The sequence below is a fragment of the Arachis hypogaea genome, chromosome 11 (genome assembly GCF_003086295.3).
Source record: "Arachis hypogaea cultivar Tifrunner chromosome 11, arahy.Tifrunner.gnm2.J5K5, whole genome shotgun sequence".
In the NCBI taxonomy this organism is placed as follows: domain Eukaryota; kingdom Viridiplantae; phylum Streptophyta; class Magnoliopsida; order Fabales; family Fabaceae; genus Arachis; species Arachis hypogaea.
In genome coordinates this window covers 40,662,478-40,677,869 of record NC_092046.1, presented here as the reverse complement: position 1 = coordinate 40,677,869, position 15,392 = coordinate 40,662,478, and the positions used below count along the sequence as shown (strand labels likewise).

At 39.3% G+C, this 15,392-nt stretch overlaps 2 protein-coding genes across 2 annotated transcripts in view; both read right to left on the bottom strand.

Moving 5' to 3' along the window:
* Window positions 1–11,737, bottom strand: part of LOC140176096 (uncharacterized) — a 31,457-nt gene extending 19,720 nt beyond the window's left edge. The window contains exon 1 of the mRNA XM_072205968.1: window positions 11,179–11,737. Coding sequence (XP_072062069.1) covers window positions 11,179–11,737 — 559 coding nt within the window. The remainder of the gene's footprint in view (window positions 1–11,178) is intronic.
* A 38-nt stretch (window positions 11,738–11,775) lies between these two features.
* On the bottom strand, window positions 11,776–13,491 carry LOC112721272 (uncharacterized). The gene is made up of 4 exons (XM_025772342.1): window positions 13,429–13,491; window positions 12,505–13,324; window positions 12,123–12,390; window positions 11,776–11,869 (listed from the first exon to the last, which is right to left on the bottom strand). The coding sequence occupies exons 1-4, from the start codon at window positions 13,489–13,491 to the stop codon at window positions 11,776–11,778; spliced, it is 1,245 nt and encodes a 414-aa protein (XP_025628127.1).
* Window positions 13,492–15,392: the final 1,901 nt, after the last annotated feature.

Genomic DNA, 15,392 nt, shown 5'->3' with positions numbered 1-15,392 from the left:
AGCAGATAAAAGCATTATTACAGTGGTTGGAGTTGCTGAAGATGTATTAATGAGCATTAAGGGGCTCACATTTCCCATTGACTTCTACATTCTGGAAATGCCCCCTAATGACTCAGGAAGGCCATCATCAATCCTGCTTGGAAGACCATTCCTGAAGACTTCAAAATTCAAGCTGGACGCATTTTCTGGAACTTATTCTTTTGAAATAGATGGCAGAATAGTGAAGTTCAGTTTAAATGGAGCTATGGAGCACTATCCGGATGATTATTCTATCTCCCAGTGTGACATCATAGATGAAACCGTGGCTGAAGTTCACCAGGAAGAGTTAGAAGAGAAGTACACAGGACAAAGTCCAAGTGTGGGGACACTCTTAGAGGACAATGAGGGCACTTTGCCATTATCACCAGCCCCGGATAATCCAGAGCCTGACCACGAGGAGAAATTGGAATTAAAGTCCCTCCCTCCACACCTCAAGTATGCTTACCTTGAGGACAAGCAAAAGTTTCCAGTTATTATTGCAAGGGAACTCACTTCCCAACAAGAAGAACAGCTACTCAGTGTGCTGAGAAAACACAAAAGAGCAATTGGATGGAGCTTGGCAGACATAGAAGGCATCAACCCTCAAGTTTGTGAGCACAGAATATTTTTAGAAGAGGGATCTAGGCATGTTCGTCAACCCCAGAGAAGACTAAATCCCACTATCTTGGAGGTTGTCAAAAAGGATGTGACCAGACTACTTGAGGCAGATATCATCTACCCTATCTTAGATAGTGAATGGGTAAGTCCAGTACAAGTGGTACCCAAGAAGTCTGGAGTCACTACAGTGAAGAATAAGCATGGAGAACTCATAGCAACCAGAGTACAGAATGCATGGAGAGTTTGCATTGATTACAAGTGCCTCAACCAGGCCACTCGTAAGGATCACTACCCCCTTCCATTCATTGATCAAATGCTGGATCGCCTGTCAGGTAAATCACATTATTACTTTTTAGATGGTTACACAGGTTATTTCCAGATTCATATAACTCCTGAAGATCATGAAAAGACTACTTTTACATGTCCTTTTAGGTCTTATGCTTATAAGAGAATGCCCTTTGGCTTGTGCAATGCACCAGCTACTTTCTAAAGGGGCATGATGAGTCTTTTCTCTGACCTTATTGAGGACTGTATGGAGGTTTTTATGGATAATTTTATCGTTTATGGTGATTCCTTTAGCCTTTGCTTAGATAGTTTATCTAGAGTATTAGATAGATGTGTCAGTACAAACCTTGTATTGAATTTTGAAAAATGTCACTTTATGGTTAAACAAGGGATTGTACTAGGACATGTTGTGTCTAATACAGGCATTTCTGTAGATCCAGCAAAGGTGGATGTTATTTCTAGTTTATCTTACCCCTCCTCTGTGAGGGAAGTCCGTTCGTTCCTTGGCCATGCAGGTTTTTACCAGAGATTCATTAAGGACTTCAGTAAGGTAGCACTACCCTTATCCAGATTACTGCAGAAAGATATTGAGTTCGAGTTCAGTGAGGATTGCAAATAAGCGTTTGACAAGCTAAAGACCGCCCTGACTCAAGCTCCAATTGTGAGAGGACCTGACTGGAGCCAGCTATTCGAAATCATGTGCGATGCTTCCAACCATGCAGTAGGAGCAGCGCTCGCTCAGCGTGAAGGTAAGGATCCTTTTGTCATTGCTTATGCGTCTAAGACTTTAGACACAGCTCAGTCTAATTACACTACTACTGAGAAAGAGCTTCTTGCTATTGTTTTTGCTCTGGATAAATTTCGAGCCTATTTAATTGGTACTAAAGTAGTAGTGTACTCAGACCATGCAGCTCTCAAGTATTTATTAGCTAAAAAGGAGTCCAAACCAAGGCTTATACGTTAGATACTGCTACTACAAGAATTTGATTTAGAAATTAAAGATATGAGTGGTAACCAAAATCTAGTGGCAGACCACTTGAGTCGCCTTGAGCACATTAAGGATACCTCCACTCCTATAAATGATAATTTTCTATTTGATAACCTGCAAGCAGTATCTGAAGTAGTCCCTTGGTATGCGCCTGTAGCTAATTACCTAGTTAGCCGCACCTTTCCTCCAAACTTTTCTAAGCATCAAAGAGACAAGCTAAAAAGTGAGTCTAAATATTATATATGGGATGACCCATATTTATGAAGATGTGGCGCTGACCAGGTAATTAGAAGGTGTGTGCCTCAATCAGAATTCCAGTCCATTTTAGAGGCCTGTCACTCATCTGAGAGTGGAGGACATTTTGGCCCTCAAAGAACAGCTAGAAAAATCTTAGACTGTGGATTCTACTGAATTTTGTAAATCTTGTTCCCCATGCCAAAGGTTTGGTAATATATCCAAGAGGGATGAGATGCCTCAACAGACTATGCTTTTCTGTGAAATTTTTTATGTTTGGGGCATCGACTTCATGGGTCCATTTCCAAATTCTAATGGTTATTTTTATATATTGTTAGCTGTAGATTACGTTTCTAAATGGGTGGAAGCGATTCCTACCCGCACTGATGATGCTAACACTATTATTTTCTTTGTGAGAAACCACATTATTTGTCGCTTTGGATCACCACGAGCAATCGTGAGCGATCAAGGCACCCATTTTTGTAACAGGAGACTAACAAGATTACTAAAGAAGCATGAGATACTTCATAAAGTGGCAACAGCCTACCACTCCCAGACTAATGGGCAAGTTGAGGTGTCAAATAGAGAGATAAAGCGTATATTGTAGAAGATAGTCAAACCTCATAGAAGAGACTGGAGCACCAGGCTACAAGATGCACTCTGGGCATACATAACTGCATACAAGACACCCATTGGGATGAGCCCCTTCCGCTTAGTTTATGGAAAGGCCTATCACCTCCCAGTTGAGGTAGAGCACAAAGCCTTTTGGGCAGTAAAGGAGTGCAACATGGGATTTGAGAAAGCCGGAGCTGAAAGGAAGTTGCAACTGCAAGAATTAGAAAGCCTTCGCCTAGAAGCTTATGAAAACTCAAGGCTGTACAAGGAAAAGATGAAGGCTGTACATGATAAGCACATCAAGAGGAGAAAGTTCCAACCTGGGGACTTAGTCCTCCTTTACAACTCTAGACTGAGGCTCATGCCAGGCAAGTTGAGATCAAAATGGGAAGGTCCATATAGAGTAGAGAAGGCTGAGCCATACAGAGTTTTCCACCTGAGTCATCCTTCAAGATCTGAATTCATCAAAGTTAATGGACATCGTTTGAAACTATATCATGGTGAGAAGTGACAAAAAACAAGGAGTTAGAAATCTTCCTCTTGGAAGATCCACTCACAGCAGAAGACTGAGCTAGTGGAGCGTCCAACTTACGGACGTTAAAGTAAAGTGCTAGGTGGGAGACAACCCACCATGGTATGATCGTTCCTTTCTTTATTCTTAGTTTTCTTTTTCAATAACTCTTCTCTTTATTAGCACATTTAGTTTGCATCTGTATTTGCATATTTTTATTTTTTTAAAAAAAAAGAGAGGGAGAGCACGCGACGCGACAGCGTCGCCGACGCGTCCGCGTCGCAGGTGGCTCAGAACGAATAAGAAATTGAACAGAAAGTCACATGGGAGCGTGGCTGGAGGCGTGCCTTTGGCACAAATCACCCCACGCAACCGCGTCGCTGACGCGTCCGCGTCACATGGGATACATGCCTCCCACGCGTCCGCGTCACTCACGTGGACACGTGACCTAAAAATCGACGTAAGAAAGGGTGCACGACCGAAAGTTGTGCTAGAGTAGTGCTGGACTGGTGCTGAACGCACAAGCCTTACCACGTGGACGCATGGCTCACGCGTCCGCGTCATATCCCAATAAGGGTCACTCACGCAATCGCGTCGACCACGCGACCGCATCACCCTGGAATTTGGCAATAATGAGTTTTGAACATAGAGTTGTGCGAGCGCGAGGCTGCCCTTGCACCAGTAGCACAAAACGCGTCACGCGTCCACGTGACCGACGCGACTGCGTCAATTCATTTGAGCGCCATCCGCGCGAACGCGTACCCCACGCGTCCGCATCGCTTGCGCCGCACAGCTTATCCTAATTTGCCAAATATCTTATCTTTCTCTTCCCCAAATCCTACTTTTTCTTTTCCCTCCTCATTATTTTCTTCCCCTTTCTTCCTCCTTCCTTCTTTCTCACTTTTTACTTTCTCTCTCTCACCACCATTATCAAGGTTTTTCTTTTCTTCTTCCTTCCTTACTTTTCTATTCTTCTTCTTAATTTATGTTTTCTTCTTCTTTTCTTTTTCTTTTTTTTACTTGCATTATCCATGTTTTTCTTTTCTTTCTTTTTCTTTTAATTGGCGTTGAAAATTTATTAGGGTCATTATTATTCCTTATGGTTTGCTTGTGGATTGTTAAGGACTTGTTTGGTAATTATATATTAATTTTTCAGGGTTACTTGCATGTTCAATTTATTATTTTCATTAGCTTATTTATCATGCATGCTATGTGTTTGTGAAAATGTCCGTATGACATTGTGCACTATTTTTGGATTTCTTTTAATCTACTACTCTAAATGCTTTCTTTTCACAAAACCCCTTTTTATATTTTATTCATTTAATATAATTGTTGTTACAAACAGGTTGTTAGTATGACAGACTTGGTAATCTAACTTGGACATTGAATGCTTGATCTATGCTACTCATGCCTTCGCCTGCATGCCAATAAACACCTAGCATTTAATTGTCCCCATATGCACTTGCTATATTTCCATTGATGATTTTCCACATGTAGTCATGACCATGTGTTAACATCATTCATCTTTTAATGTGCATTGATTACCACTTTTTCCGCCCTCTCCCTTGCTCCAACCCTTGACATTTTAACATACTTTTCCTTTCTTTCTTTCAGGATGGCCACCAAGAAAGGCAAGGAGAAAGCTGCTCCCAATCAACAGCAAGGAGAGGAACAAAACGAGCATTAGTGGCAGAGCCATCTTCAACTGCAGTTAAACCCTCAACAAAAAGAATTAAGAGGATTATAAAGGTTGATGATAAAGAGAAAGCCTTCCCAGCAAAGGACACTGCGCGATTTACCAATCGCTACTGTGAGCAGATGTTTTTCATCCTAGCAGAAAGGAGTTACAACAACGAATACCTTCTTATCCTCCCAAACCATATTGCTGAATTTGTTGAGCCACAAATTGCACGAAGACAATGGGGTTTCCTACAGAGACAGCCATGGCAGGTTAATCTTTCCTGGGTAGTCGAGTTCTACTCAAACTTCCACCTGCCGACCCTGCAGTCTGTCTATGTCCGTCAGAAGCAAATCCCCATTACCGAAGAGGCCATTCAACAAGCTTTAGATCTTCCCCCTACTCCAGAAGGGCTGTACGCATTTCAAGAAGCCGCACTCAAGCGCCAGATGTACCAATTTGACTGGGACGCTGTTCTCAGAGTCATCGCGCTACCTAGCAGCAGATGGATCTACGGATACCATCGTTCCCGTCCTAAGGGAATATCGGCTTTCGCACTTACCTTGGAGGCTCGCGTATGGGCACAAATTATGTCCCATTACATCTTTCCGAGCACTCACGAGTCCTCCTTCACTGCAGACATGGCCGTTCTACTATGGTGCATCCTTACAGATCAACCTCTGAACCTACCAAGACACATCCGGAATGCTATGGGACACGTACAAATCGCAGGCAACTTACCTTTTCCCGCCTTGGTCTCAGATCTTGTCTCAGCAGCCGGAGTCTCATACAGAGCTGGGGACACCAAGGCCATGCTTCCACGGGATGATCAGTATGTCCCTAACGGGAAATATATCAGACCTCCAGCAGCCGCTACAAGCCAGCCTACTGAACCGGCTGAAGACATTCCTCCTTCAACACCACAAGCACCTACAACCAATCAACTGCTCCATCAGATACTTCAAAGGTTGGATCGGCAGGAACACAAAGCAAAGCTAAGAGAGCGCCGTAACAAGCGCCAATTCACATACCTCAAGGAGCTACTTAAGGAAAAATACAGAGACTCAGACACCTCAGACTCTACTTCGTTTACCAGCACAGGGAGCCATGACGGTCCCGACTGTGGAGATACTGCTACCAGCCCACCTTTGTTCCTGACAGATGGCACCGAGGACGGTGCAAAGCTTTAAGTGTGGGGAGGTCGGTCAGTACATAGACTTTCGGAAGTAAATTCTCTTCCCTAACACCAATAAAATAGGATATTTAGTTAGTTTTTCTTTTGTAGAATAGGATTGATTGCATAATAATAGATTAGTTGCATGCATGTTCTACTTGATTGAAAAGACAATAAGTTTCTTCTAAGACCCTATTTTTAGAACAAAATTTCACTAATTTTAATTAAAACTTTTGTGTTAAATTTGCTTGAAGTTATATTTGGAACATGGTTTTTGAGCTAAAGAACACACAAACTGTGAGATTTGAGCCTTTATACATGGTTACATTATTTAACTATAATTATTTTATTCTTGTATGTTTACTTCTCTATGACTGTAATCTGCATTTTGTTTCATCCTATATGTCCAATGTTTAATATATTTATATGCCTGCATATGATTGAGGCCATCATTTGTTTAGCTCACTTATCCAAATTAAGCCTACCCTCTCAATAACCTTTGTTAGCCACTTTGAGCTTTTAAATCCCATTTGTTCTGCATTTTACCACATTACTAGCCTTAAGCGAAAAAACAATTATATATCCCAATTGAATCTTTGGTTGGCTTAAGATAGAATTGTGTGTGTTAATTAAGTATGGGAAAATTGTGGGAACAAAAGATAATGAAGGAATGTGTCATGATGATATAATGGGAATTTGGGTACCTACTCATGTGAAACTATAAGAATTAAAAATCTATGTGCATTGATAAGCTATGTTTATTTTTATGTTTATGTTAAAAAAAATCCAAAAATATTCAATAATTAAATAAGGGGACAAAATTACCCAAATATTAAGTTAAGAATTCAAAGATCAATGCATGTATGATAAAATTAAAATAAAAGTTGATATATGAATAAGGAATGTGAAAAGAAATTTTGGGTAGCTAGGTGTGAAATTTAAGCTATAAAGAATATATATGTGTGTTAGGTGAAAGCTTGGGTTAATTAAAGATTCAGTTCATGAGCTCACTTAGCCATATATGTACCCTTACCCATACCTTGGCCCCATTACAACCTTGAAAAGACCTCATGATGTTTGTATTGGTATATTAAATGTTGTTGATTGGTTAGGTGAAGAACAAAAATTAGAAAGCATGATTAGAGAAGGACAGAGTGATTACCCTATACACTAGAGAGATTAGAGCATACATACATCATCAGTGAGGGTTCAATGCTTAAATTCTATGTTCCCTGCTTTCATGAGCTATCTTCTTGCATTTTTATCTGTTCCTACTGTATAAGAATTGAATTAGTTGAATTTGATTTGTGATTGTCTTGAAGAGCTTATTTACTTTTAACCAGGTGGAGAAGAATCATATAGTTGCATTCATATATATAGGTTGCATTGCATTGGATGAGTTCTACATGTTCCTACTCATTTATTTTGTCTCCTTCAACTAAGCATGAGGACATGCTAATATCTAAGTGTGGGGAGGTTGATAAACCATTATTTTATGGTTTATATTGTGCTTAATTGAGTGGTTTTATCATATCTTTATCCCCTTATTCATTAAATTAGCACGTATTTACAATTCCTTCCCAAAAATACTTCATGGTTGAAAACTTGCTTCCTAGAGACTTTTAATTTTGTATTTTTAATTTTCCTTTATTCCATTCGATGCCGTGATCTGTGTGTTAAGTGTTTCAGGCTTTATAGAGCATGAATGACTTAGAGATTAGAAAGGAAGCTTGCAAAAATGGAAGGAACACAAGAAATTGAGGAGATGACCAGCGAGAAGTGACGCGGACGCATGGCTTACGCGACCGCGCGGCATAGAGAAAATTGCAATGACACGGACGCATGGCTCACGCGACCGCACGGATTGGAAACTGCACAAGTGACGCGAAGGCGTGGATGACGCGCACACGTGGCAAGACAAAACGCTGGATGACGCGATCGCGTGACATGCGCGATCTGCAGAATCTGCAGAATTTGCTGGGGGCGATTTTGGGCCCTGTTTTGACCCAGTTTTTGGCCCAGAAAAGCAGATTAGAGCCGGGAAACATGCAGAGACCGGGAGAGAACATTCATTCCGCAAAGTATTAGTTTTTAGATCTGAATTTACTCCTCCTCTAGGTTTTCTCTCTACACGTTGATAGTTCTTAGGATTTCATTTTTATTGCTTTTTGGATTGGGATATTGAGAAGAGTTATTACCTCCGTCAAGACTTCGTCATTCTAGTTTGTTTTCTTACTTGTCACTTACTCTTTCATGTCCTTTATTTACTCAGAGTTACTCTTGGATTATTTCTAGAATTTATTTATACAAGAACTATTCTTATTTTTAATTGATCCTTTTGATTATTATTTATTATGTCTTTCAGTATTTCTCTTCCTTATTTTGTGAAATTTACATTCATAATGAGCGAGTAGTTCCATAACTTGATTGGGAGATGATTGAAAGGAAACCTTGAGTTGGATTACTCAAGAGAAAAATTGTAATTGGGTTTATTGTTGGATCGCCCTCTAGTCACTGACACTAGTCCTTCCCAAGGGAGAAGATTAGGACTTGTGAATAGAAATTGCCTTCTAACTTGCTTGACTTTCCTTTACCTAGTAAAGGATAACTAAGCAGAACAACCTCAATTATCATTTTAATCTTGGGAGAACTCCATCAAGGATAGGGCTTCCAACTAATCTACTCCCAGTCAAGGTTTTTATTTAAATTACATAATTTCTCTGATTTAATTTCCTATTTATCAACTCAAACCATTTTAGACAACATCTGATTAATAAAATAGCACACCTTTCTGCAACTCGTTGGGAGATGACCTGGGATTCATACTCCTAGTATTTTAATTTTAATTTTGTGACAACCCCTTCTAAATTGATAAGTGGATTTTCGGCTGGTTAAGAACTGTACTTGCAACGTATCTCTTATAACAATTTCTTAACTCACCAATTTCCGCCACGTCAGGCATCATAAACTTGATACTCAAAAACTTGTCTCTCAACAAATTTCCACCGACAAATGCACCGGATTGTCGTCAAGTAAAAACTCACAATAGAGTGAGGTCGAATCCCACAGGGATTGATTGATTGAGCAATTTTAATTGAAGGAGTGTTCTAGTTGAACTGAATCAGAATTTGAATTGAGGATTACAAAATGTAAATTGGCAGGAAACTTAAAGGGCAAGAAACGTAAATGAGTAAAATGTAGATAACAGAAACTAAATGACAGAAAGTAAAATGCAAGTAATTAAAGTGCAGAAGCTTAAATTGCAAGAAATTAAATGGGAATGGGGATTGTTGAGAATCAAATTAAACAGCAGAATGTAAAAGAATGGGTAAGATCATAAGTGGGAGAGCTCATTGGGGTCAGGAGATGTTATAATCCTCCGGATCAAGTTTACTTTCATCTCTTCCTCAATCAATGCATTCATTGATCTCCATGGCAATCTTAGGTGATTGGATCCCAATTCCTTGGCAATCCAATCTCTCTAAGCATGAACAATTGCCCAATTCCTTGATTTAAGTGCTCATGGGAAGAGATGAATTATGGTCACTGATTATACCACACACATTCATGTATCATAGTATTGGTAGGATTACATGTCACGATATCCATCCAAGCCCCAACCTAATCCAATGTGAGAAAAATTTCAAGCATGATTCTGTGATTTCTCTTCCAAGCCTATCACAGAACCCAATTACATTCAATTTCTTTCCCAAGACAATTGAATGATTGAATGAAGAACGAAATCTTTCTAGGTAGATCAAGAGAAAAGACAGAAGAAGAAAGATAAAAACTAATATTGATCCATTGAATTACAATAGAGCTCCCTAACCCAATGAAAGGGGTTTAGTTGTTCATAGCTCTGGAAATAGAAATGGAAATTGAAAGATACATTGCAGAAGTAAATTGCAGAGAGTACAATTTTAGATCTCAATCTGTCCAACCCCAAACAGAAAAAAAAAAGAAAAGAAAAGTACATAAAACTAAAAGACAATGCAGAGAAAATGAAAATCAGAGTTCTGAACTCCCAGAGCCCCCTAAGGGCCTCCCAGAGAGCTCCCTTCAATCTTCAACAATCCTTCTATTTATACTCTTATTTCTCATCTTCAATTGGATCAAGTACTTGGATGTGGGCCTTGGCTGAAGCAGTTAGGAGTGATTCTTTAGTAATTGATAATGGACATTGGCACTAACATTCTACTCTGCATAGGTGTAATTTGGAATGGAATTAGCCTTAACGTTGGTGATCACGTTTGTAGAGGAACGTTGGGTCAAACGTTGCTTGAAAAAAATGAATTCTGGGCTTTTCCAGCAACGTTTGACTCAACGTTGGTGCACCAATATTCGCGCATCCACACCTGCGCGTGGCCCACGCGTACGTGTCGAACAGGTTTTTTTGCGTGTATGCGTCGCTTAGGCGTTCGCGTGCAAGCCCAAAATTCGCATCCACGTGCGCGTCTTGGACGCATACGTGTCACCTCAAATTTTCCCAATTCCAGATTTGGAAGCCTCGTCGCAGCCGTTGGACTTAACGTTGGCTCGCCAACATTCCCTCCAACGTTGGCCTTTCCACGCGTGCGCGTCACCCACGCGTACGCGTGGATTGTAAAATTTCCACACTTCACGCGTACACGTCGTCCACGCGTGCGCGTCGCAGCTAATTTTTCCAATTTCCAGAAAGCACACTGTATTCAAAAATGTTGGAGTTAACGTTGGTTTAACAACGTTCTCTCCAACGTTGGCACCAAATTCTTGCAGAAAGTTGCCTTACCCCCTTTTCTTGCTCTTCCTCTGCTTCTTTCCACCTATCATCAACCAAACACATGCATCAAAGCCTTGCTAATTTCACAAGATTTTGCATCATTCATAATAGACAATAAATCTAGCATAAATCTCATGAAAATATATCAAATTAACAATGTTTGATTGAATCAAGGGATGTATTGAATTCTGATCCAAATACTTACTTATTACCTAAGAAATGCATGAAACTACTCTAAAACAAACTAAAAATGTCTTGTGAAACTAGCCAAGATTCCCTGGCATCAAGCAATAATTACCATATTCAGTTACAAATGCTGTTTTGTCTTGGTCTGATGGATGCATAAAGATCTGGTTATAGCCAGAGTATGCATCCATAAAACTCAAAGTGCTGTAACCACAAGAGTTATCAACTAGAGTATCAATGCAAGGTAAGGGGTAAGTATCTTTTGGACAAGCCTTGTATAGATCAGTAAAGTTGACGCACATGCGCCATTTACCATTACTTTTCTTTACCATTACCACCTTAACTAACCATATTGTGAACCTGATTTCTCGGATGAAATTTGCATCAATGAGCTTTTTAGCTTTTGCCATGGAGGCTAGGCACTTTTCTGTTCCGAGGTTACATTTTTTCTGAGCTATTGGTCGGGCTGCTGGACTAATCGCCAACTTATGAGTGATAACAGACGAGTCTATGCCTGGCATATCAGTGGAAGTCCAGGCAAATAAGTCAGCATTCCGGCGTAAGAAACTGACGATCTGTTCTCTGTCTTCATTTTTGGTGGACGCTCCTACAAAGGTAAACCTTGAAGGGTCGTCAGTCAAGATGACCTTTGTCAGCTCTTCATTTGGCATCGGACGCTCTTGGAAGTCAGCCCTGGGATCTAGCTCAGCTAATGATGTTTGTTCAGCATATATGTTTGTTCAGCATATATAACATTGGCGAGCTTCTTGAAGGTCACCATGAACTGTAGCCACCAAATTATCCTGCACAGGAAACTTAACGCAAAGGTGGATTATGAAAATAATTGCAGCAAATCTATTTAAAAAAGGTCTACCTAATATGATGTTATAAGGGCTAAAACAGTCGACCACAAGATATTGAATATCTTGTGTCTTAGATAAAGGTTGCTCACCGAGTGTGGTTTGTAACCACACTGAACCCAAAACGGGAACCCGTTCTCCAGAAAATCCGACTAAGTCCCCCACAGATGGCTGTAGAATGTTGGTGCTCAATTACATTTTTTCGAATGTAGCGAAGAACAGAACATCAGCGCTGCTGCCTAGGTCAAGTAAAACCTTCCGGACTATGAGGTCGCCTAACTGTATAGAGATGACGATAGGGTCATCTAGATTGGTGTCAGTCGAATTGAAGTCGGTTGGATGAAATGTCATCTCGGGAATGCTCTGGTGTAACTGATTATTGGAAACGGTATCTGCAACAGCGAGCATAGCCCTATAAGTGCATTTTCTGGCTGAGCTTGTAGGTCCGCCACTGGCGTATCCTCCTGAGATACAGTTGATTACGCCTCTGGGCTGAACAGGAGCTTTGTCCTTCTCTTTTGAGGAGGGACCCGCTATAGATAGGTCGGAGGTTGGAACTGTTCTCTTCTAAATATGACCTGCAATAAATTTGTCAAGATGCCCTTGTTTGGCTAGTCGTTCGAGGAGGCCCTTGACAATCACACATTCATCGGTCGTGTGGCTGTGCTTTTGATGAAAAGCACAGTACTTGGATTTGTCAATGTTCTTCGGCTCAGGATAGGTGCCGGCCTTTCGGGGGGAGGGGGGTTTGATCAGCTTTGAATTGAGAATTTCCTTAATAATGTCATCCCTTTTTGCATTGAACTGGGTGTACGAATCGTAACGAGGAACTGGTTTAAAGGTCTTCTTGTTATCCCGAGGTTTATCGTCGTCCTTAGTTATTAATGACTTTTCTGCCTTTCTGGCTTGGTGAAGCTCTTTAATGTCTATCTGGCCCTTTGCCTTTTCGCGGAACTCGGCTAAGGTCTTCAGCTTGGCCACAGCGATAGCTTCCTGGAATTTACTTGGACGAAGGCCGCTTTTGATAGCGTGCAGGTGGACCTCAGGGTGAAGATCAGGAATTCTCATGGTTACCTTCGTGAAACGGGTGATGTAATCTTTCAGGCTCTCCTGGAGACCTTGCTTGATGGTAGTTAAATAATCAGAATCATGCAAGTATATTGCAGATGCTGCAAAGTGGTCCTCGAATTGCTTCTCCAACTCCTGGAAGCGTGAGATAGAATCCGCAGGCAAAGAGCAAAACCAGTCAAGTGCAGGACCATCTAAAAAAGACGGAAAACAACGACATAAAATAGGGTCAGATGCACCATTGAAGATCATTATAGATCGGAACTTTCTGATGTCTTGCTTTGGATCCCCTAATCCATCATAGGGGGCTAAGGTCGTAGGAAGAGTGAACTGTCGAGGAAGTTGAAAAATCATGATGTCAGTTGTAAATGGTCTTACAGAATTGTCGGGCTCCGCGTCCTCAGCTTCAGCTCGAGCCCCGTCATTTCGAGGACCTTTGTCATCATCATTACGAGGCGTCTCTGAGACATGGGTCGGCTCCGATTGTTGCTCGTCATTTAGCGGTCATTCCTGATGATCATTATTATGTTTGAGGCGAGCGTTAGCTAATTGAGCAATTTGCTGCTGCATCCTCTGGTTCTCCTCCGCCATGCGCTGGTTTCCTTCGGCCATGCATTAGTTTTCCTGCTGAAGCTCTTTTACCATCTGGAGAAGCTCGGACGGAGTGGGTGGAGGTGCGTCAGTCATGAGGGAATAAAGGGATATTTGGGGCTATAAAGAGAGGTATCTCGAGTTTTTTTTTTCTTTCGACCCACGGTGGGTGCCAAATGTTCTTGCCTGACCAGCCAAGGTATAGTTCACCTTCCGGAAGGTGTTTATCAGCTTCTTGGTTGGATCATGATATATGTCGGCCATAGATGGAACGGGGGGTGGGTACCTGTAAAGGGTACTCCGACGCTCAAGTCAGCAAATTGGAATATTAACGAAAGCTCTTATATTGGAGAGATAACATACCTTTAAAACTCTGATTGTTTCTTTTTATAACCAGGAGACGAAGATGACTGTTTTCTTCTGGATTAATGACATTCAGAGAAAATTAATTGCCTTTTTGACGTTACCAAATAAAGGTCATTTGTCATCATAAATCAGCAGAGTTAATGCATCGGTTACAAGGAGACTTGCCGAGCTATAACTCGTAACTAACATATAACGGTCATATCAAACACTAAAAATAATAAAAGACTGACCCGTCAAACTTATCCAAAACATATTAAATTAAAAGTGTTCATCAAACTTATACCATTAAATCGGTATGTTTTGATGAGATGAGAGGCAAATAACAAGTTGATTCGATGGCATAGTTTATCAAACCCAACCCGACCCACTTGGTCAAACCAAAAACCTGATCACTCTGTCGTCAACACAAATTGTGTCATCATTTGAATCCAGCAGATAATTATTTCGGACAAATTTAATTAAACTCGAAAAAATCGGTCAATCCGATTAAAATTGGTTAAAACCAACCTGGTAAAACCTTGTTAAACTAACAAAAATTATTTTGTATAGATAATTTTTTTTATTAAATATAGTACATAAATAAAATTTAATTATATTTATAAATTTAATAAAAAATAATATTTTATTAATTAAAATATATTTTTTTATTTTTATAATTATTATTTTTTATAAATACTTAAAGAGTATAATAAATAAAAATTTTAAATATTTTAAAAATACAATAAATATAAACTAATTGATGAATTATTAAGATTTAAAAATAATAATTAATTTAATAAAAATAAAAATAAAAATATTTATTATAAAAATAAAAAATTAAATTAAATTTTATATAATTATTTAATTATGATCAAATCAATCAATCAACTTATGACCTACCAATTGAACTAATGACTTAATAATTCAATAATCTAAACTAGTTGATTTGATTATCAATTTAATTCTAATAACTATGCTTTGATACCTAAACTTTTGCTTTTTTATTTCTAAAAAATGGATGAGAACAACATAAGTATATATACAAAAGTTTAAAATAAGAAATTTCAAGCACACTTTTTCGCTTGTTTTTTATTTTTATTTGTTTTTGTTGTTTTCTATATTTTCGTAATTATTTTATTCTTCTATCATATATATGTTTCGAACTATATGACTTAAAGGTTTGTCTCTTAAAACAAAGATGATGTTTTTTACACAAACTCTATCTCTATTCTTTTTTTTTTTTTTGTATTGTATTATAAATTTTGTTATTGTTTCAAAATTGTTTGTTAACTAGAAATTAAGTTGAAACTATTTTTTTAAAATTCCTTTTAGTAATATGAGAATAAATGTTGTGATAGATAATTGTTATGATCCAATTTTGAAATTACGTCTAAGTATTATTCCTAATCCACGAACACCATCACAGAAGATACGTTAGTTCAAAAAAATAAAAAATTTCTAG

Excerpts from the sequence above, each read along its gene's own strand:
- LOC112721272 (XM_025772342.1), bottom strand. The coding sequence starts at position 13,491 with ATGACGAGCAACAATCGGAGCCGACCCATGTCTCAGAGACGCCTCGTA. Across the intron at positions 12,391-12,504 it reads TCTTGACAAATTTATTGCAG|GAGGATACGCCAGTGGCGGA; the intron begins GTCATATTTAGA and ends ACTGTATCTCAG. Across the intron at positions 11,870-12,122 it reads TTCGCTACATTCGAAAAAAT|GATAATTTGGTGGCTACAGT; the intron begins GTAATTGAGCAC and ends TTTCCTGTGCAG.